Below are 23710 nucleotides of genomic sequence, written 5' to 3'. Positions count from 1 at the left end.
CACAAAGAGCCACGACCCTTCTCCGGCAAGGCTAACGAAGACGTGGACGCATGGCTCAAGCACTACAAGCGGGTAAGCCACTACAGCAAATGGGATGCTGCCTCCCAGCTATCTCACGTGGTTTTTTACTTGACCGATGTTGCTCTCGTCTGGTACGAGAACCATGAGGACCTATTGACGACATGGGACCGCTTTGTGGAGGAGATAACGAAATGTTTCAGCAACACAGCTGCGAAAAAGAAACTTGCTGAGCAGACTCTTGCACAAAGGGCTCAGTTACCCGGAGAGACATGCACAATGTATACAGAGGAGATTTTGAGGCTCTGTAGGCAAGCGGATGCCAGCATGTCCGAAGAAGACAAGGTGGGACATTTGCTGAAGGGCATTGCAGAAGATGTGTACAACTTTCTCATAAGCAAAGAAAGCCTAACTTCAGTGTCAGATGTCATTCGCCACTGTCGGACGGTTGAGACATTGAAGCAGCGCAGAATAACGCCGAAGTTTGGTCGTCTCGCCAACGTCACCACCGTGGCCAGTGTAGAAACTACACCAACTGTTGACCTGGCTACAACCATCCGTCAGATCGTTCGGGAAGAGCTATGCAAACATGAAAGCATGACGCGTGAAGTGGCCGGCACCTCTCGATGCTATTTTCCGCAAGATGTGGCTACCCCGCAGCTTGAGGATTTCGAGAATCCGTCCGTCAACGCAGCGGAGGTTGCGGAATCTCGGCCTATTCATCGCTCAAGCATGACTTACTACCACAGACCAATGTACCCTCAGCGCTTCCGCACCGAACGCCCATACCGCCGACCAACGACCGATTATGTTGAGCGTCGCACTTACGCAAATGAGCATGCCAACGTGCCGGAACACGTCGAAGGGCAGCGACGACTGCGCCCAGCTCCCGTGTGCTACAACTGTGGTGTGACCGGTCACATATCAAGGTACTGCGATCGCTCGCGAATACCACGCTATGAACGGCCGCCACCCTGGACGCAGCAGCCTGGTTTCCCACCTTTTGAGGAACGCTGGACCACCCAACCACGACCCAAGAGCAGCTTTTGGCAGGGACCCTTTCGCAACCGTTCTCCTGCCTCCGACCGAAGTGTGACACCACCTCCAGCACCTCGACTGCGCCGGTCTCCGTCGCCCCGTCGCCGCTCCTCGTCACCACATCAGGAAAACTAGACAGCGCGGCCGATGGGGGTGAGGTCGCTGGTGACTTGCTGCAAGAAGAGATACCTCCACCGGTGTTTATGTTTAAGAACAAAGTGCAAGTTTTTGTTGATGGTGTAGATACGATGGCCTTGGTGGACACTGGTGCGACCGTGTCGATCATGAGTGCTGCTTTCAAAGGTCGTTTGGGACGCAAAGTGATGTTTTTGTGGGAGAAAGCGACAACATTCTGTGGCGTGGGTGGCAACTCGCTGTGTCCGATTGGTGTTTGTACCGCGACAGTGTCGCTGAGTGATCAAGTGTTTGCGACAGAATTCACGATTCTTCCACGGAGCACGCACGACATAATTCTGGGTATTGATTTCCTGCGAATGTGTGGGGCCACTGTTGATTGTAGAAATGGCGAGGTGTTCATAAGTGACACTGTTCCTGATGGACTTATGGAGAATTCGGGCAGGGAACACGGTGCGCTCCGAGTCTACGAAGATACCGTTGTCCCGGCATTCTGTGCTGTATGCGTTCCCGTAGTTCCTTCGCCTATTTACGACAACGATACCAGCTTCGACGCGATGGTGGAACCTTTCCATTTGAGTTGCATTAAGAAGAACACGTTGGTACCCCATTGCATAGTCTCAGTGAGGAAAGGGTGTACGGAACTTTGGACCATAAATTGTTCAAATGAACCGGTGCTACTACCAGGGGGACTTAAGCTCGCTTCATTCAAAGAATACTCGCCGACAACAGTAGCTGTCCTCAGTAACGTTCGACCTGATGCCCAAGTGAACGCTTGCTCAGACGATTCGAAAATTTCACCTATGGTCGACAAGGCACTGCCTCCTGACAAGCGCCGCATACTTCTAGACGTTCTGCTAAAGTACTTGCCGGTTTTTGATTTTTCACAGAGTGACCATGCGCCTTCGATTCCCGCGTCTCGTACACGCCACAGGATAAATACAGGAACAGCACAGCCAATCCGACAAAAACCGTACCGAGTATCGCCGTCCGAGCGCAAGATAATAGACGATCAAGTGCGTGAAATGCTACAGAAGGGCGTCATCCAAGAATCATCGAGTCCTTGGGCAGCTCCAGTGATTCTTGTGAAAAAGAAGGACGGTACCTGGAGATTCTGTGTCGACTATCGCCGTTTGAATACCGTCACCAAGAAAGATGTTTACCCTCTCCCACGAATTGATGACGCCTTGGACTGTCTACATTCGGCGTCCTACTTTTCGTCTATAGATTTACGCTCAGGCTACTGGCAGATTCCTATGCATCCAAAGGACAAGGAAAAAACTGCTTTCATAACCCCGGACGGACTGTATGAATTTAACGTGATGCCGTTTGGGTTATGTAACGCTCCCGCCACATTCGAAAGGTTCATGGATACTATTCTGCGCGGCCTAAAATGGAACATCTGTATGTGTTATCTCGATGACATTGTGATTTTCGGGCGCACATTTAGTGAACATAATGAACGAGTGGACGTTGTTCTGGAATGCATTAGAAACGCTGGCCTGGTTCTTAATGCGAAGAAGTGTCGTTTCGGCGCGCGACAAACATTGGTGCTTGGACACCTCGTCAACAAAGATGGCATCAGGCCTGACCCCAACAAGACAGCGGCCGTGAAAGCGTTTAAACCGCCTCGCTCAACGAAGGAGCTTCGTAGCTTCTTAGGCCTGTGCTCGTATTTTCGCCGCTTTATTCCTGCCTTTGTTGACGTTGCCTTCCCCTTGACCAGCCTGCTTCGTCAAGGTGCTAGTTTTGAATGGACACCTGACTGCGAGACTTCCTTCAACCAACTGAAGTTCCTACTCACGTCGCAGCCTATTCTCCGGCACTTTGATCCTTCTGCGGCAACTGAAGTTCATACTGACGCCAGCGGAATTGGCATAGGTGCAGTTCTAGTACAGCGCTGCAATGGAAAGGAACACATCATTGCATATGCCAGTAGAACTTTAAGTAAGCCGGAACGCAATTACACAGTGACTGAGCAGGAATGTCTGGCACTCGTCTTCGCTTTACAGCGATTCCGCTCTTACCTGTACGGTCGTCCCTTCCAAGTGGTCACGGATCATCATTCCTTGTGCTGGCTTGTTAGCCTTCGCGATCCATCCGGCCGTCTTGCACGCTGGGCCCTACGCTTGCAAGAGTACGACTTTACGGTATTGTACAAGAGCGGCAGGAAACACGCTGACGCTGATTGCCTTTCGCGGATGCCGCTTGATACGACAGCTTGCGATGCCGACAATTTCGATCACCTCATTGCGTCAGTGACACCAATGTTCCCGGACAAGGCCACCTTTGAAATTGAGCAGCGGAAAGACGTCAGCTTGGAGCCGTTATTTGCTGACGCACGCGCATACACTTCGGGAGGCCGCTTCTGCGTTCGTGAAGGACTGCTTTACAAGAAGACCTTCTCGGCCACGGGTTCCCGCTTCCTGCTGGTGGTTCCGGATAAGCTACGTTCCTCCGTTCTGCGCGCCATGCACGACGACGCAACTTCGGGTCACCTGGGAATGACGCGAACACTCCGTCGTACACAGGAGCGCTTTTACTGGCCACGCATGCGCCAGTCAGTTGAGCTGTACGTGGCCAGTTGTACCCAATGCCAGGCGCACAAATCAGTCACGACAGCTCCAGCCGGTCTCCTCCAGCCTGTGACGCCTCCCAGGGCTCCATTTGAGCAAGTTGGCATTGACCTCGTGGGCCCTTTTCCACGCTCATCGAAAGGCAACAGATGGATTATAGTGTGCGCCGATTATCTTACCCGCTACTGCGAGACGGCCGCCCTGCCATCTGCAACTGCTGGGCAAGTCTCCTCCTTCCTTCTGCACTCGATTATACTGCGCCACGGACCTCCTCGCGTCATAATAACTGACCGCGGACGCCAGTTTACGGCAGACGTTGTCGAGGAACTCCTCCATATGTGTGGCTCAGAACTTCGACATTCGATGCCTTACCATCCACAGACGAATGGCCTTACCGAACGAACAAACCGGACACTGGTGAATATGTTGTCAATGTACGTGGCGTCCAACCATAAGAACTGGGACGATGTTTTACCGTTCATCACGTATGCCTTCAATACTTCCCAACACGAGACCACCGGCCACAGCCCTTTCTTTCTTCTTTATGTTCGACCCCCTCGTTATACCCTCGATACTATCTTTTCGTTCTCTGATAATGACGATCCTTCTTTAGCCGAAACTCTCTGTCTCGCTGAAGAAGCCCGCCGTCTTGCCCGTCTGCGTACCATAGCATCACAAGACCGATCGAAGCTCCGCTACGACAGCAAGCACCGGCATGTCACTTATGAACCGGGAGACCTTGTGCTCGTATGGAAACCTTTGCGCAAGCGTGGCTTGTGCCAAAAGCTTCTCGCCAACTACGCCGGCCCATTCGTTGTCCTCGAGCGCCTCAGTGCAGTGGACTATAGAATAGCACGCCTGACAGCTAGTGGGAGACGATCTACAAAGACTGAGGTCACCCATGTGGCTCGCCTGAAACCTTTTAGTCAGCGGGACGATGCCTAAAACGCGCGGTGCGCTTCGTCTGCAAAGGGGGAAATATTACGCCGTGTATGTGCCGGACTGAGAAGAGGAAGAAGTGTGTGGAGGTTGGAAGAAGAAGATCTCTCGGCAGCTTCGTCCTGTGCGGTCTTGCCATCCAAGCCTTCTGTAAATAAACCCCAAACCCTTACTGTGGGCGTAACAATATTTTTAAAAATTTAACGGCATGTTATATGGGCTTATATGCGCTAAGTATAGTAATTTTTAACTTGTAACGTATTGTACCACTTATAACTTGCACCCTGCTGCTATTCAAATTTTGATAGCCATTCAAGGTTTCCTCCACTTCATTTCAACCCAAAAAGTGACATTTACTCATACCTAGTTCCAATTCTTAAAAATACTGTGCAAGGGTCATGAAGAAAATGGTCAATTTTTCTTAATAATATGTGGTGAGTACTATTCGAACTATTCGATTCGAAATTATTCGACCAAATCACTATTCGCTTCGGATTCGCTTCGAACCTCACATTTACTATTCGCCCATCCCTAGTGCTTTCATCTGTGCCTTTATGCATGCAGTTAATTACTTTGGCAGATATAGCAACTTTTAACTGCTCGTTTGGCAGACGTTCTTGTGTAATTCTCAGACTATACATTCTGTGAATCTGTTTGTCTTACAGTAGTTTGATTTTTGAAAAAAAAATTGTATTGATTCGAACCATTGGTTTTCTGGCTTCATGCAGGGTACCTACGTGGTCAGTGACACCAACATCTTCCTCAGCAATCTTGACTTGCTCAAGAAGATAGTGTTGCCTGACACAGGTGACTGTGGGGTGGCATTGCTTCTTTTTCTTCTTTTTTTGGAATAGATCTTCTTGCAACAGCATAGTTGCATCTCTAGAGCCAAAATCCTGTTTTTAGTGCATAACTGTCCATTGTTCGATGTTCTATTCTTGATAACACCCATTTTGACAACTGAAAATTCCCATGTGTAAGAAAGTTAACACAAATGCCATAGCAGTGTTTTCTGTGTGCCAGAGGGAGGTTTCAGTTGAGGACAGCTAAAAAAAAATGACATACTAAAAACTTACCTAACTGCTTTAGGTTTTACATAGAATAACACTTGATTCCATTTTTCCTTTTTTACAAACATGCTCTCTGTGGCTAGAAGCGAAATTGATGGCGTTTTAATTTTTCTTGAAGTGAAATGGTGATTGGGCTTTCTGGTGATTTTTGAGGATTGGGTTGACTGATCTAGCGCATGAGGGCATGCATTGAGGGATGAATTTAGTGGTACCATACAGACCTAAGTGTTGCTCACGTCCGACATGGGCACTTGCACGTCTAGCTATTTATAAGATTAGTTCAGGTTACGTAGTTTGCAGTATGCATCATGTGCACGTTTTTGTTTACTTCCAGTGTCCTTGTTTGTAAGGCACTACGCAATCTGTACCACTCTCTTTCGGTGTGCTTTTATGTAGAGACTCCACGTCTTCTTCTAAACTAAAATCAATTGACTGTTGCATAATTTCTGTCTTATTGGGCTATGAGCATGCTGCCGCCTTTTTTCCACAGCATATTCATTCAAGCAGTTAGCCTCAGAAGTAAGAAGCCGATTTGGGGATGGGCTTGGTTACCATTCTGCATGCTACTTGGTTTCATTGGGCTCTGAACACAAAAGCTTGTGTCTGTGTACCTAAACATGTGCAATCATGTGCTTTGTCATACTCGGCATTCTTGATAGATCACGTGTGCACATGTGCATGCTTGAAACACTTTAGGTTTACTCCATTTATTGGATAATTTGTGAAATTCGTGTTTGCTGCATTAAGATTTGACTACGATACCGTATGCTTCAAATAGGAACAGACAAAAATGCCTGAATGCGATACAGTCAACTTCCAATAATTCGACCATATATGGACTGACGAAATTAGTGAAGTAATCCGGCACGTCAAATTAGGCAAGAGAAGTGCAAAACAACAAAACACACTGGTGAAACATTTGGATGTACTTGTCCTGATTGTAATACATCCCCAAATCTAACATGTGCCCACATATATGGGTTCAAGATAGAAAATAAATGCCAAAATGACATTCGAGCACCTAAACTACTGTCAAAATTGCATGTGCACTCGGCTTTTATCAGGAAAAACATATCATGTGGCAATAAGAAAATGACAAAACTAGCTACCAGAATGAAGCTTTATTTACTTAATGTCTGCAATTGTCACGCTTAGGCAGTACTTGAGTGCTGTGAAGAACGAAACCTCTGTAAGGTCAATAGCACATATGATGTCCTGCATTTATCAAACAATTCCTCAACACATACAAACGGGATGCTGGCCTATGCCAGACTTTGCTAGTGTGTCCTGCGATGCGTGCTTTTATCCCGAATGCTGAGAATAAATGATGTAGCTTGATGCCACTAGCTGAACAAGTAAAATAACTCATTGTTTGAAAGTGCACTCGTAATCATATTGAAAGCGGCATGTCATTGTTATGCTGTGCAAACTCGCCGTCCCTGGTCGTCACTGTGTGATGGCAATGAGCTTCTTCAATTTACCAGGTTTCAGGCCAGTCCGCTGGCAGCCTTTATACGCTTCGCTGATCAGTAACTATGTCAAATGACACTGTTATCACGTGATCCGAAAGTCCACCATGATCTCGGACCATCTGCACGTGTGAACTGCAGGCCGCGTCTGCTATGTTGTCTGCTACATTGTCTCCTCCATCAGTGGCTGCAATACCGGCCACAATACCGACCTGATGTTGACTCCAACTTTGGTTAGGCCCCCGAGAATAATTACCATATTTACACGATTGTAAGCTGACGTCCCAATATTGCACGTAAAAAAAATATACGCTAGTGCATTTGACTACGGAAATTTTTATTCTTTTCATGCACTATTTTATGCACTAACATTGCTGGGCTGACTACTGGTCCTCACTAGTGTTATTGTCAAGTCAGCCCTTTTCATGAAACTTGATGCCCAGGCCCTGCTGGCTTTGAAGTGCGTCCTTGGTGTTTGGTGGGGACGCATTCAGTATTCCCCAACTGCACTCACACCCTTGCACACCTGACTATTCTTCCACATATCAGGTGCTTCTAAAGTGACCACCTTCCTACAAGTGAAATGTGGGACACACTAAATGGGGGGGGGGGGGGATATTGACACAGCATAGTGAGAAATTAACTACAACGATTGATTTCTCAGTTGGGAAGACATTTTCTGTTGCAATGTTTGGACATCTCTGATACAGGGAAATAGAGTAACTGGTACAAGCTGAAGTTCAAATACATATCTTTGTAAACAGTGCTATTTTATACATCACTGTAATATGCTCTGACATGAAAAAGAAGTTTAATAATGTATCAACATAAAAATTTGACAACGCAAAAGATAGTCACTCACAAAAAAGCTGTGCCTTGGTTTCCACATGTTACTGATTAAGAGCCTAGGAAGTACCCGACGCTGCTTGTTTTGCTTTCTTAAGTCGAATTCTGTAGGTGGCATCAGAAGTATCGTTACTGCTGTGAACCGTGGGGCTTGCTGACTTTTTCAGAAGCTTGGAGTGCTTGCAGCTAACACATCCTCAAACAGAGTGGCCAAATGCAGCTCAACTCGAGGCACTGCTGAACATAGAATCTTGAGGGCGCTTGAGCTTCGTTTTCAAGAGTAGAACACGACAGCATGATCGGGCACCGTTCGCGTGGTCCTCTCATTCGCTTACCACGCTTAACTTCCCAGTGGTCACCTCAACCATGCTGTGAGGAAAGGAACGTCTGTGCGTGTAACATTGGCTGTTTGAAACTCTCCTAGAATGCATGCCCACTGCAAGTGCAGTTGCGAAGTGCCTACTACGCCATAATTCGTCATATTGGCAATCGGTGAAGTACCCATTACGCATACGTGAGGCAGTACGTGCAGGTGCACACTTTGTTGATGCTGTTTGATGATGATGGTTCATTATGCCGGAACGATTTGTATTGGATGGGCCTTTGAACGACCCACTCATTGTGGGATGGCTGGTACATTTCTACCCTTCTGCCATGAAAATAACACCTGTTAACGGTACTCCTCGCACTACATGATGGCTGTGTAGGCTTTATTTCTGAAGCAGTTTCGAACACTGGTGTGGCTCTGTGGTAAAACACCTGACTGCCACGCAGAAGGTCTGGTTGTCAAGCCAAAGATTTTTATTCTTTATTTATTTGCATCTATCTGGATTTTTCGCTCACGGACAATGCCAATTTTTCTCTCATAACCAATGATGCTGTTGCCAACACCAGAATTTCTGCGAAACAAGCTTTTTAACGCTATCGCATTGATAAAGCGTGCAATGTGGGACATTTTTTAAGATGTTCATATCTCCTGTGGGTGTGGGACAGCAGCTCCCAGTGTGGGACAGTCCCGCGAGTCACGAAGTGGGTGGTCGCCCTGGGCGCTAGCCAAGCCAGGTAAAAGAAGATTGCACCTCAAAGGAAATTTGCACTACATGTTTGCACGAGGGGTAGTGCACGCAGTGATGCCAACCCAAGTCAAAGTTTCATCCCCAGATTGACCCACGAAAAATCCCTAGAGAGTATTTTTTTTTTATGTCGTTAAGTATGCTTATGCACCTCTAACAAAGTCTAAAGATGATTTGCTCTCTGGTTTATTTCCTCTGAATCTTGTGAGAGGTAAAAACAGCATATTAGGAGCCACCAAAGCTCTTTTTTGTCCACATTTTGGTGGAGTAGTTCTGCGTTTTGGTGGAGTTTTTTGAAGGGCACATCAAACTTGTCCTCGCCTCCTCCTATTTTCGAGGCTGCATGACAACATTTGGAACCTTGCTTTTTCCTCGCAATGAAGTGCTATGTGTTTGGCAGGTGCGGTGTTTGACTATCATATGCTATGTTACACCGGCTAAACGATAAGATTAACAGGAAACTGTGAGTGAGTCTTATTTCCCCGACAGTAGTGAAAAGTCAGCATCGCTGCGTGACCTGTAGCATTCCAAGCCGCTGGCAACAAAACAAATGTCGCGTGTTACGACGCCCGGTGAAGCTCTTAAAACACGTGATTTCCAGCAGGAGGTCTTCTCATTGGAAGATATATCGTAGTTACTCGAATAATTATTCGCACTCGCATAATGGTTGGGCCTCCTCATTGTCCGCTTTCTTTTTCTAGTGACCATCATACCCTCAACAGTCATTGCAGCGATTGCCGTTTGCTGGTTGCGGAGCATGGCAGCCGATCATGCAGAGTTTTCCGCCCTTTCTTTTTGTGAAGCTTTTCCGTTATTACATACACATAAGTGAACATGCGCTAGAAAGTCTCCGAATTCAGCAGAAAAAAGAAAAAGAATAGAAAGCGTAGACAACGTGAGAAATGCAGACAACACGTGCACAATTTGCGCTGATGACCTTTATAAAAAGTACATTTAGCAAATAATCTGTTTGTCCCTTGCTGCCGTTACCGTAACTGTATTGGACAATGCGAACATTTGAAATATTCGGCTGCGGGTGTGGAGCTGTCATCAGTCAGCATTTCTGGAAGTGGTCTCCCTCTCATGAACTAGCTCAGATCGACGCTGCTTAGCTTCGGTGATTGCAGGAGCCGGCACTCTCACACCAGAGCATGGCCGATGTCACCCTAATCCCCATGCAGTTCACAAAAAAAGGGGGGGGTGGACACCCTTTACATTTGTTTTGGGATGCATGAGGCTGAGTGTATTAGTTGGCGACACGCGACGGTTTTATCATCACGCACCATTTTTGCCACATTGCAAGATGCGGAAAAGGGACTCTGCGCATTCCTAGCCCTGAAGCAATGGAAAGTTACTTCCTGGGGGGTTTCTGAACGTAGAGAAAAGCCACGAGGTCACGTGGTGCATGTGCAACACCCATGCCATATTTACAGCCAAAATAGAACTGGTGTCAGTGGGGCCAACAACTCTCATTTTTATGCACATGCGCGTAGTCCGGAGCAGCTTATAAACACACTGTGACTTCCTCTGGCACTCGGGCTTCACTACCCAGTTGTTTCACATGACTTAACATTGCCAGTGTGCGGGGCCAGTGAAAACTTTCTCGAGGAAGTCTCTGCACAAACGAACTGCCTTCTTTCCTTTCTATAGACAGAAGCGGTTTGTTTATAGAGAAATGAAATGGGACTAATTTCCGCAATCCTTGCAAGAGCACGGTGCAGCACCTAATCTCTCTTTTGTAAAAGCCTCGGCATTGCATTTTTAGGGAGGTTACGCAAATTTGCAACATCCCAAAGGAAATTATGGTGACACTCAAGAAGCTGTGTTAAAAAGGTGATTTTAATACACTCCTGCACCCCTGAAAAGAAAGTAGGAGTCGCAACAGGGACAGACTGGAGCGTGGTGCGACGGCGAAGAGCACATTTTAACATTTTTTTCTAAACATGGCTCGGTGGCGTCATCTGGTGGATGAATCTAAACTACTCGCAAGATGGCGGCAGTGATTAACACATTTAGCGATCATTTTTCTGCTAGTTATGAATTATTAAGAAAGAAAAAAAAGGCATCGTTATGTCTGTCTTTAAAAACTGTCTTTATATGACTGTAATTAAAAATTTTGCCTTTTCCCATTTTCACCATATGGTATGCAACTACCATCAGTGTTTGGCGATCTTGTGTGCCTTTCTCGAAATACCTACATTTACTTATTATTGTAGCCTCCACCGTTGGAGACTACAATAATACAATACACCTGTGCGGTGGTGCACCATTTCTCCGGCTTTTCCAGTTGCATGGGTAGTGTGTCACGGGAGAAATAAGTGCAACTGCTTCACCATTTGCACCATGGCATGCATAGCCCAAGTAACTCCATGGCATAGTGTGGGGAGCCATGTGTGAGGTTTATTTTCCGTGTCTCTGAGATGCTTGCCCAGGAAGGAAGGTAGTTAAAGGGACTGTCTACCGTCCTTCAACGCTTTTCTGTTTTGTACCGCAATAGAAAGCGTACCGTCTGAAGTGTCCAACCTCGCAGTGGTTTCTCTGGAAAGTGAGTAGAAATTTTTAAAACAGAATTTTTCGATCTGCGTTCGGTCTTCTTCCATTGGCGTGAAACATGCCCACAACACTGGTTGGTGGACGCGATGACGATTGTAGTGCCGGTAAAAATTAAAACCGAAAGCACATGTGATTTCTGAAGGATTACTTTATTTTCGCTGAACACTAATCTAATGAATGTAACAGTCGTTTTCAGCGCGCTAGCGGTTAAATGAAGTCTTATAATACGATTACAGAACACTTGTTTTGCTGTAATCGCAGTCTATGCGTTTATTTTAGCACTGCTGTCGCAATCCAAGCCAAGTCGATTTATCAAAAAGAGACAATAAATGCGTGCTTTCACAGCGCAGCACATGTGAGACATCCTAACAACAATACAGCGGCACATTACGACCAGCGCGGAGAGCCGCATGGCATAGCGCATGAGTTGAAGCAGAAGAAATCGATGACGGCGCCGCAAGCAGTGCCACCGGGCGCCTTTTTAGATGCGTGAGAAAAAAAAAAAGGCAAAAAATTACTCTCTGACGCAACCGAAAGGTGCCTCAAGTGTGTAAAATACAATTTCAAGTTATACACGTTTGTTGTTAAGCAAAATGAGTCTACCTGCGAGGATTTCTTGTCATACCAGTGGATTGAACCACATCGCCGTTGGGTGACGCTGGCGGTCATTCTTTCACGATTTTCAACATCAAATTAAAAATATAATTCCTTTTTTATGGGGCAAAAGCATGCTCGTTGCCGCCGATGTGACGAACTATCTTCTCATTTTCACCAGAATCAGAAAAATTTTTCCGAGCGGTAGACAGTCCCTTTAACACGTGCCCATTCTTCAAGTGAGCCCAGTTACATTGTGCAGTTGAACAGCCATGCTTTCCAAGTTGTGAATCGAAAATTTGTGGCAACGTTTTTTTTTTGCTGTGTTGTGACTGCCCGTTTGTGAATCTATTGATGCAGGCAATGAAGACATGGTATTGTGTGTCCCTTGGATGGCTATTCAAGAGCTCGACAACATTAAGACCAAAAAGAAAGGCCCAGTATGTCATTCTGTGGAAGAACTTGTTTTATGAGCAAGCTCAAAGCTTTAACGCATTTCTAATTGTAGCACTGCTCCGCAAGTGTCACGCAGGGATGCATGCAAAACCCATCACAGAGTGCAGTGACCGTGGCATCGTGCTGCTTAGCTTGAAGTTACTGCTTCGATCTTGGCCATAGCGGCCACATTTTGATGGGAGTGCTTCACTTGAAAAAGCACTCTTGTATGTTGACTTATACCCCTGTCACACGGGGCAACTTAAGTGCACTTTGAGGGAGTGCACTTCGCCGTTAGTGCCATTCGCACGCTGTCACACGGGAACGTTTAGTGACACTCGCTGCAAAGCGCACTTGCCGGCGAGTGCGTTCGCCAAACTCACTTCGCCGAGACGGAGTGTCTAGCCTCGATAGCAGTGGCTCGAAAATAAATAAGTTATTATCCGAAGCCGAGTTCATAGCATTTTTGAACGATTGTTTTCTTTATTAGGAATATTCTTATGCATTAAAACATACTATAATACAAAAAACTACTTTGCTATTCTCATTCTCAGGCAGTTTACAGCCACGACCGCCAGGGGCATGCCCAGCGCACGCCGTGCAATGGCTGCAGCCGCCGTGTTTGTACGTAAATTTTATTTTAAGGGGTGGTTATAGCTGTAACACAGTATTACATAAGAAACATTGCCTGAAATAACAAATACCTGTTGTGCTACTTAAGTACCCATCGCCATTACAATCATTTTCAAAGTGCACTTCCCTTTCTCGTGTAGCAGCGCGCTGCCAAAGTGCCATTCTGGGGGCGTAAGTGCACTCGCTCAAAATGACACTAAACTTGCCAGTGTGACCGGGGTATTAGGCATTTGTTAAAAGGCTGTAGATAGCCAAAATTAATCAAGAGGCACCCGCTATGGCATGCCTCAATTAGATTATGGTGTTTTTGAACAAAGAAACAGCACTAGGACAGGACAAAGACGAGGGGACACTAACACAGCGCTGACTAACAACCATATATACGGGGAAAAACACAATCAGTATACACATCAGGGAACAAGATATCGCTGTAACATTGCCAAATCACTGTTTTGAAAGATACAACATTTCGTTCTTGCGAAGCGATAGCGAAGCTACGCTGATGCAACAGTGTCTTTGTCCTGTTCTAGCGCTGTTTCTTCATTCAAAATCAGTATGTACCAACCAGCCCCATTCAAGACGCTAATACAGGTTATGGTGTTCTGGCATGCCAAAACATTTCAGAATTCAAATAATTTAAATGACTTAGCTGTAATAATCACTTCACAGTTTTCAGGAAGTCTTGTCAGTAAGCACGTGTGAGCAATATCCTGCAAGAAACTTGACTAGTAGACAATTGAAGTTGTGTCTCTGTTTTAATTTCTTTCCCCTTTGTTTCAATTCCTTTGGCCAGTCTTCTTTTAGTGGCTAAGAGTCCATTATGATGTCAAGGATCTTTCCTTTCCCCCATCCTTGATAATCTCTACGAGTACTATAAATTACTTCTATTACCAGTAGATATCTACACATTTGTGTGTCGTACCAGCATGCGGGAATGTAAACATTTCTCCTTTGTTGTTTTTTTTTTGGCAGCATTTTCCATGTATACTGCACATGAAATACCTGATGCCATTTTTGTATCTGAATTAAGTTCACAACTAGAGAGCCCATCAGCAACTTTGGACCTCGCTAACAAACCAGTGAGGCACTTAAATTATTTGGTGCTAATTGTTTTTGCAAAGCGTTAAATGGCTGTGTTTAGTAAAATTGTGGAACTTCCAAGCAGTAGATGGCACATTAAATTATTCAGTATACTATAAACAAAATTTTAGACTTGTACGAATATTTGAGCCTTTGAATATTCGAACGAATATTACAGTATTCGAATTCGCTTTGATTCGAATTTAAATTACTGGAAATTTTGAAGTATTCGAAATGAACGAATAGGTGTATATTAGTCTGCATGTAACCACCCTGTAAAGGTGGTTTCACTGCAGTGGAGTAGTGCTATACCGTGAATACACCTTTCCAGAAAAAAATTCGCACTGCCGCGAAGCCTCACTTCAAAGTTAAATGAACATATTACCCTCACATCGATTCATCACTTTTTAAGTTTAGAAGTTTGTTATACCGGCTTATATGCTCTAAGTATAGCAAAGTTAAAATGTAACATATTTTAGAGTTTATCACTTGCATTCTACAGAAAGTCAAATCCTGCTACTATTCAGTTGCTTCCACTTCTTTCGAACCAAAAAGAAGGACATTTGCACATGCCTTGTTTCAATTAAAAAAATATATAGTACAGGTTGGTTGGGTCATGACAGATATGCTCATTTTTTTTTATAATATGTGATATACACTACTCGAAATCGATTCGAAATTATTTGACCAAATCACTATTCGCCAAATATAATGCTGAAGGAGGTCAGAATTTATATGGAGCTTTCTACTGCAATGTGGCATAGCCCCAGGGTTCCTTTGAGGCATTGAATCCGTTAAATTAAGGAGGTGTTAACTTTGTTTGCATCATATAGGGCCAGCTATTCTTATTGTGTAGTTTTTTTTAATTAAATCACTGAGTTAGACAGAATGGAGTTTATGCTAAAGAAAATGGACAGCATGCATGCATGCATGCAGAAAGGGACAGCATGCATGCAAGAACCCTAGCGTATTGTACTTTATCACCGTGGCATAGTTTTGTATTTCGCGCCACGGATGCCTTGCGTCAGCACCCGATTTGGCAGTTTTGTTGTTGTGCGTCAAGTGAGAAGTATAGTAGCCCAAGAGGTTGCCATACCTTAAAACGCAATGCACTCTTGCTTATCTTGCAAGCGATCACGATCATTCAGGAAACAGATGACGACGGTTAGGATAAGGGCATTGCCACTTGTTTTGTGATATCACACAACTCTCTTTCCATGATCCCAAGGTTGAGAAAGCCTATTCTGGACTAGGATAAATTCTCAGTGAGAACAGTCTGAACAGATGCTTTTACCATAAATGAAGCTATTTTTTGGAGAAGGCACTGCTATAAAGAGTTTTAAGCAGCTAACTAGCTGCTTTTTTTGGAGTTGCTCGCAGTTACCCGCCGCACTGCTATCAGCTCTATAAAATTATGTGATTGTTCTGTGATATGATAGTGGGAATTTTGGTTGCCTGTGTGCATTAGTTTAATGCATACAGGCGACCAAAGTTCCCGTCATCATATCAGGTATCGCTCAGTTTTTCAGATATACTGCATGCGTGATGTTGGAAAATAGAAAACGTGGCCACCATAAACAAAGGTGCTTTAATTCAGGTCGTTTCATTGCTTTTATTCAATTTTAGACCATAGCTCTTTTGTGCTTGTGGCGTGTGACACTCTTCGATGTTGTGTGCTCGTAGCACTAAGTGCAAGGCAAGTGGCTTGGTACAGCAGCGGTGCCGTGTCACTCTGGGCAACACCCAAGGATTTGATGGCAATCCACGGTGGCAGAATCGGCATGATAGTTTCACTTACATTGATTTTCACAGTACGTTGGAGCTGCGTTTCTTTCAGCTTTATGCATCATGTAGGGATGCTGCGAAGGTTATTTTGTCGGCGTGGCTTCAGGGAGTGTTCTTGGGCTCATAAATTGATTTTTATTTTTGTTATTGAAATTAATTTTTTTTATTGCTCTATTATTCTAACATTTTTTGTAGCATCTTTGTAAAAAAAAAGAATCTGTTCATGACTATATACTTTGCATAAAAAGTCAAATTTCAATATGACAGTTTTAATTAACGATGTAAATTAGTTATTTTTCTGACTTGGTTATATTGAGGTTTAACTGTGCAAACCTTGATATAGTGAGGTAGCATCGGGACCATAAATTAGTTCGTTATACTCAACATTTGTTGTAACAGTACAGATAAGAATCGATAAGAATAGAGATAACAAATCGACAATCTGTCTCGTGCAAAAATCCTAGATACTAAAATGCATTATTCTAGGCTTCAAACCCACTACAAACTAGGTAATACTTAGCTGTCTCCTTGTGGCATTTCAAACTAAATATACTGGAACATGAGAAGGTGAAATTACAAAAGAATAAAGTTCATTTGACAAAACAGGCCTGCATTCATATTTATGTGAAAATGAATGTGATCTGTCATTGAGGGATGTGAAAATGTGGTTGTGAATTGTCTTTCAAGATTTCTCTTCTTTTTTATGCTACCTTTCGAGTTTTGAGCCTTGCACAAACCAAATATTTCTTCATTGCAGCAGATATCGTAGCAGCTCTTGCATTTTAGGTTTTGTTATAAAAAGAATAATTCTCACTGAACTGAATCGTGACCAACCAAGGTTCATATTTAGTTCCTTATAACTAATAATAATGAGGCTTAACTGTACTAGCATTGGCATGCACTGCCTGTATTGCATGGGAATGATGCCATGAGGCATGGGAAAGCGCACACACGAAGCTTTTGGATGTGCAGTGCTGCTGCATGGACAAGCCAGCATTTGCACCCCTGACCACACCCACTTGTTGACGCAAGCAACAACAGCTCATAGCGCAGACCGCTTAGGCTCCCATTGCAATTGTGGGTCATAATCCTTTATTGTTTGCTGAAATGCATGGCTAGGTTTTTTTTTTGTGTTTTGACTGTACTCAGTTGCCTTTTGTTTGTTGTTTTCTTAACATGAGTGCCACACTTTCTTGAGCTGGCATATTTCTGCTGCAGCTGTCCAGCAGCGCTGTAGCTGCGATCAAGTTCATCTACCAGGCCTTGTCAAGCAAGAACCCCAGGCTCCGTGGGCAGACTGTTGCTGAGGTAGGTGGACCTGCATTTGTAGACTGGCTCAAATTGGCATTGAAGTCCTGCTTGGATTATTTGTACATGCTCTCTAGATGACTATAGAATCTTGCTCTGTCGTAATTTGGCTGGATCTATCAATAATTTGGAGGTGATGTGCCTGGTGGTGGGTTTGTTTCATTCATGCTGCTGGAGTGGGTGATCATGATAAGTTGTGCTTGCTTTTCATCTCAAATCCTACTGTTTTGTCTTGTAGCAATTGGCATGGCAATTCTCTGCAAAGAAACAATTTGATGTAAGCATAAGGCTGCAGAGTTGGCTTACTGTTGCTTCTAGTGTAGGCAGCTTTATAACTGAGTTAGCAAATGAGCCAAGCAACAACTATTGGATGGATGGAATTGTATTTGGTGCAGATCAGTGGGCTAGTGCCATGCAAGAAGTCGGCGAGTTTTCATTGGTTAGATAATAAATTCAGGATTTGAAAATTTTTACCATTGGGAACTGTTGTCACATTTCAGTTCACATCTGAAAATTTTACGTTAGGCATATGATTTTCTCGTGATTTGCTGTGATCTGCATCCCACGCGTGTCATGATCAATGCTCTAAAGGTTTCTAAGAAGAGAGGTCTTGGATTGAATTTCATGTGTGAAGTCCCTAAAGACAAGGAGCGTGTGGTGGTCGGCTAGTTTTTATTTACCCTCAAGACAATTTCCTTCAGTTTCTGGATTTGGGTTTGATCTTGGCTTCAAACCATATTTGCTGGATTTTCTCACCTAGAACAAAGAAATCTTTGGTGCAGTTTTCTTCAGCACATTCTAGATTGCTAAAGAGTCGTATAGTATCTGTTAAAATTTCCTAAATGCAGCTGTCACTAAGTCATGCATCCACCAGGTAAAATGTAGCTTTCAGTAAACAGGTGAACCGGCTCCATGAAGGGGGGTTCCTGGATGACGTTCTTGTCTCTGCGTCTAGCAGAATTTTGTGTAAGCTGAAGACGGAATTGGCTGATGGTGCGCAGGTCATTGAGCGGCATAAGTTTGTGGTTGGTTCATATTTGCATGGCGTTTCTCACCGGTTAAAAAAGGTTGCTGCAAGATATGGTGTACGCGTTCTGTTTTCTGTAAAAAACAGAATTGGTAGAGTTTATGCAGCCATTGACAGAAAAGTAAGAGTAAATGGAGCAATAAAATGATGATTGTGGCGTGAGACATCGGAAGAAGTTTGTTGGCTGTAAATCAGATGTAGTCTACCGTGTGCCATTTTCATGTAGTGCTTCATATATTGGACAAACGGGGCACTGCCTGAATGCTCGTCTAAAGGAACATCATAGCTCCTTGAAAGGCACGCCTTACATGCACTTGGCAATGCAGTGTAAAGATTGCTATGGTTGTGTGCCGCTTTTCGAAGCAACGCAGATTTTATTTGCGCACAAGCACCAAGTGGCTAGGGAACTGGTAGAAGCTGCCATGATTAAAAAGGAGACTGGCACGTGTCTCTGCCAACCTTTGCCACATCTATCGGAGGCTGAGTATGCCAAAATTTTCCTCAAATAAAATAAATATCTTCGATGAAACCTGCGAGATAATTTCGGTATGCAGTATTGTTGATGTTAGCTTTTGTGTTGACAACTTTCTATTTCTGTTTTGCACGCAAGTTATAATTGTTTGTTTGATTTTGTTTCGTCCACGGATGTACATGGGATGGCACGTCTTGGTTGATCTGTTGTGATGTTCTTGCCAACTACCAGAAGCGGGATTCAATTTCAGTAAACTTCAGTTTACAGTCAGCGCCTGTCCTGTATCTTCTTCTCTGTGTCCTGTTTTCTACGTGCTAAGCCTCGCCACGAGTCTCCTCAGAAGCTGCTATGAGGCCAGGCAGCTTCGAAACCTGCTTTGTTTCTTCACAAGCACACATGTTTTCCCAAATTCTTTGTGCTTTCTGCTACGGACATACGTTTGAGTGCTACCTCTTAATGTTCACGTACACGCTGCCGCTTTAGCAGAACAGGATGTTGGACTAGTTGGCTATCCATGAACACTAAAAGAGTACAGGGCAAAAAACGACAAACACAGAAAAGTCCGTTGTCTGCTTCCCCTTTTCTGTGTTCGTCATTTTTTGCGCTATACCCTTTTAGTACTCTGCCTCTTATTTGATAAAAAGTGTTCCCCTATATGTGACATGTTATTCACGTTTAAGGCCTTAGGTGTCTGTGTTGGCAACCTTGACGCAAAACGCGGCGTGACGAAAAATCCCATTGGATACAAAGAAAAATCAGCGTTTGAGCCTGAATCGAAACCAGGTATTCTGTGTGGCAGTCATGTAGTCTACCACAAAGCTGCGCCACTGCTTGAAGCTGCTTCGAAAAAAGACCCTATACAGTCGACGTGTTGGGCAAAGAGTCAGGTTAACTGATGTAATACTGCGTGGCAGAAGCATACAATTCTGAGTTGCATCTGCAGGATCTGAGAAACACTTAAAGGTGAACAAAAGTCTGCACACCTTTGAAAAAGACATACCATGACATAATTGCTTGCATGAGGCGTTCAAAGGGTTGATTTAATGCCACACATGTGTACTTGCTCGTTGTGGCTCATTTGTCTCTCATGAATGCAGCCAGGCTCTTGCCTTCTTGTTTACAAGAGTGTAACACCAGCCGAACTTTTTTTCATCCTTTGCCCAATTCTATCTGTCCTTACTTTGTGCTAGCACTTGTGCACTTCAGACTTGCAGTAGCTTTGCACAAACAGGCTATCATTTGGAGGAAAGCATAGGACTGGCGTACATAAATGTGCTAAAGGAAAGCCAACCAAAAAATGATGGGCGGTGGTTCTTTCTGGATGCACATTGCTCTACTGTTTATTTTCTTTTTTTTTTTTGCAGGCACGGCAGAAGGATGATGCCCTGCCCAAAGGATGTGAACTAAATGATGACCATTTCCTGCACTGGTGCCTGGAGTTTAAAAAGCAAGGTAGGTACTTTCTTCTGTCGCAGGTTGATACAGACAACCTGAATGTGCTATGCCTGACTAATTGATGCATGCTTTTAACTGAGTATATGGCATGAGGGAACTTAAAATGTATTTTTATTTTTAATTTATTTACTTAGTGTTGCCTGATGGGTATTACAGTGGGGTTGGTCTGGACGTTTTTATGTACAGCTGTATTAGGACATTAACATTGTCAGGGTGTCTACCGACCTGGAAAACCTTAACTTGTTATGGAATTTGGACATGTCTGCAAAAGTTAGGGAATTGTCATGGAATTTCTGCAAAACCTGGCTTGGTCATGGAAACTGGCTGACAGCGGTCTGTGCGATCATCACGAAAACAATCTTTACCTTTCATCAAGACTTATAAAGTCTCTCCTTTTTCTGCAACTACAGTGAACAGCTAGGCAGAAGTGTAAAAAAAAAGGACAGTATATAACTGTTGCTTCTACAGATCAAATATTAGCATATCTCAGTTCCCAAGCATGATGTTTCTCATGCCGATAAATTTGTGCTTCAATAATGCATGTTACTGGGCGAGTCGGTCGTACATCATGAAACAAGGTGCTGCGCAAAGTAAACACGGACAAAGAAGTGAACGAGGATGGTCGCGGACTCGCGACTGAATTTTATTGAAAACAAAACGCATATTTATGCAACACAAACCGCAAAATCATCTATGCGCATGCGAGGAACCTGCTTTCATTATCGTACAATCTTATGGAGGTATCACTGACGCAAATGTCTCTTTTTTCCTTGATGAAGAAAGCCTCGGCAAGCTCACGTGTCAACTGGTTCTGACTACGCCTCAAGATTTTTGTTGTTGCCAGCAAAGGCTGGCACGGTTTGCCACAGGCAGCCGACGGGCATGCGCTGTAGTGAATAGGCACACTAGAACCTTGTCCGTTCTTTATCGAAAGCTGGTGTTCCCTTAGTCGTTCATTTATACACCGCCCGTTTGGCCGATGTATACTTTCCCGCACGTCAGAGGGATTTCATATACCACCCCCGTCGAGCACTTGACGAACTGAGTGGCATGGCTTTTAGTGCAAGCTTGCATGCTCCTATTTCCAGAGGCGATGTGGGGGCATAGTGACGCCAGTTCACATGGGGCAGAAAACACCACCGGCACACCGTGACGATTGGCAACATTCTTCAGGTTATGTGACACCCTATGAATATAGCGGACAACTGCCGGTCGCATTTTTTCACGACCTTGACAACCCAAAAAATTTGTGCTTCTTTGTCTTGGCCGTGACCTCGGCTTGACTTGAAGGCATTTTAGTTTGGCCAGAAGCACTATGAGCAGAGGCTCGCCGGGCCAGGTCAAGCTCATTCAGTGGCGATGCAATGGCAGACGTCCTCAGTTCTGCAGGCAGTTTATGCCCTGTCTTGTTTACCACTCGAGTGCCCGTTTCTATTATACAGAGAGAGTCTGTTTTTCCAGCAGGCTTACCACTCGGGGAATATTCTTAGAATCCTCATGAAAAACCTGGAAAAGTGGGGGAATTCGGAAAAATTAGGTTGGTAGACACCCTGATTGTGGTCTCAGGGTCGTGACCTTGGAGCCAGTGGCCAGCTGGAGCCCTCAGAGGTGACGCGGAGGCATAGGTTGGCAAAAGTACTGGAGGTCACTCAGAATCACTCTAGAAATATACTATTTTTTGCTTAGGTCTCACTCGGACTCAGACACACCAAAATTTTCCTCAACCGGACTCACTCGGACTCAGACTCACTAAAAATTTTCTCAACTGTACTCGCTTGACTCAAACTCGTCAAAATATTACTCACCTGGACTCACTCAGACTCGGACTCACGGCTGGGTCGTAGTCTGAGTGAGTCGACTCATGAGTCCGTTAGCGCATAACTAGCTTTATTGACCGTGGTGTCAATGCTCTTTAAAGGAACACTAAAAGCAAATGTTAAGTCGATGTTGATTGTTGAAATAGCGCTCCAGAAACCTCGTAATGCTTGTTTTGTGCCAAGGAAATGCTTATTTTGAAAGAAAATCGCGTTTTAGTGGTCCGCACGGTGTTAGCGTCCTTCAAATGACCCTCCTGAATGGGCCTTCTGACGTAGCAGTTGCCGTACCCAAGGTTGCCTGTCTTTACTGCTCGGCTGCCGATGCTACGGTTTCTTACACAACAGCGGCCATCAACCTTGCCAAGATGCAGCCACGGGCCACTCCAAAACTGTATAGTTCACTGTAACGGAGCTTAGCTGGCCAGCAGCAGAAGTAGAATATCAACAGTGTGAAAATAGCGAGATCCAAGAATGTGCAGCAGACTGCTGAGACATGACCGCATGAGCGAAGCGCAGCTCGGCAAAAACAGAACTTTTGAACCACTTGCGCTGTTCCCCATGGTAACGCCAAGAAGTTCTTTTTTCCATGAATCAAACAGAAATGAACAAGCAGCATTTTATTACGTCTTGTGATGCACGGAAGGTCTTTTTTTATCGCAACTAGTTTGATTACTAGTGGTTAATTGTACTCGGGACTCTTTGACATCATCGGGATCATTTCCAAAATGTCCCACTCGTGGCGCACATCGTGTCCTACATTTACCTTAATTTCTCGATTACTAGAGCACTGCTGTTGATACTATTGACGTTTTAGACGTTCTCACACATCGACCTTTCACTCTGGCATAAATTATTTGCCTTTAGTGTCCCTTTAACACCGATATCTCACATAATGGGGGCTCTACGTGGCATCTTTTTATCTCATACTTTGAAATATGAGTTATGTGCGGTTCTAATCCAGTAAGGATGTTTTTATTGATAGGAACGACTCACACGAGCTATTTTTATCGAGAACTTCCAGTGTAATAGTTTACGGGTGGGGGAGGAGGTCAAAGCACCCCCACCCTTGATAACTCAAACCTCTGATCGATCAATATTAAGCTGGTGTACGAACGCTAGTGCACTGAGGTATGTGTGAGCGGACGTGAGTATAAACGTGAGCAGACGTAAGGCTGATAGCAATGCTGAAATAGAGTAGATAGGACTATAAGTTGGCAAAAAAGGTGGAGCTCACTCAGACACGCTCAAAAATATATTTTCCACTTAGGGCTCATTCGGACTCAGACTTGCCAAAATTTTCCTGAACTGGGCTCACTCGGACTCTAGCTGACCAAAATATTACTCACCCGGACTCACTCGGACGCAGACTCACGGCTCGATCATAGTC

The 23710-nt window shown here is 44.5% G+C and overlaps 1 protein-coding gene across 3 annotated transcripts in view; it reads left to right on the top strand.

Annotated features, from left to right (window-relative positions):
- The window catches only part of LOC119391925 (uncharacterized), a 129948-nt gene that overhangs the window by 15649 nt on the left and 90589 nt on the right, over nucleotides 1-23710 (top strand). For all 3 annotated transcript variants that reach the window (XM_049414472.1, XM_049414471.1, XM_049414481.1), the window contains exons 4-7: nucleotides 5435-5513; nucleotides 12672-12751; nucleotides 17463-17552; nucleotides 20416-20503. In XM_049414472.1, coding sequence (XP_049270429.1) covers nucleotides 5435-5513; nucleotides 12672-12751; nucleotides 17463-17552; nucleotides 20416-20503 — 337 coding nt within the window. The remainder of the gene's footprint in view (nucleotides 1-5434; nucleotides 5514-12671; nucleotides 12752-17462; nucleotides 17553-20415; nucleotides 20504-23710) is intronic.

The sequence above is a fragment of the Rhipicephalus sanguineus genome, chromosome 1 (assembly GCF_013339695.2).
Source record: "Rhipicephalus sanguineus isolate Rsan-2018 chromosome 1, BIME_Rsan_1.4, whole genome shotgun sequence".
Classification (NCBI taxonomy): Eukaryota; Metazoa; Arthropoda; class Arachnida; order Ixodida; family Ixodidae; genus Rhipicephalus; species Rhipicephalus sanguineus.
Note: the sequence above shows the minus strand (reverse complement) of the source record. Positions and strands in the feature narration are given on the sequence as shown.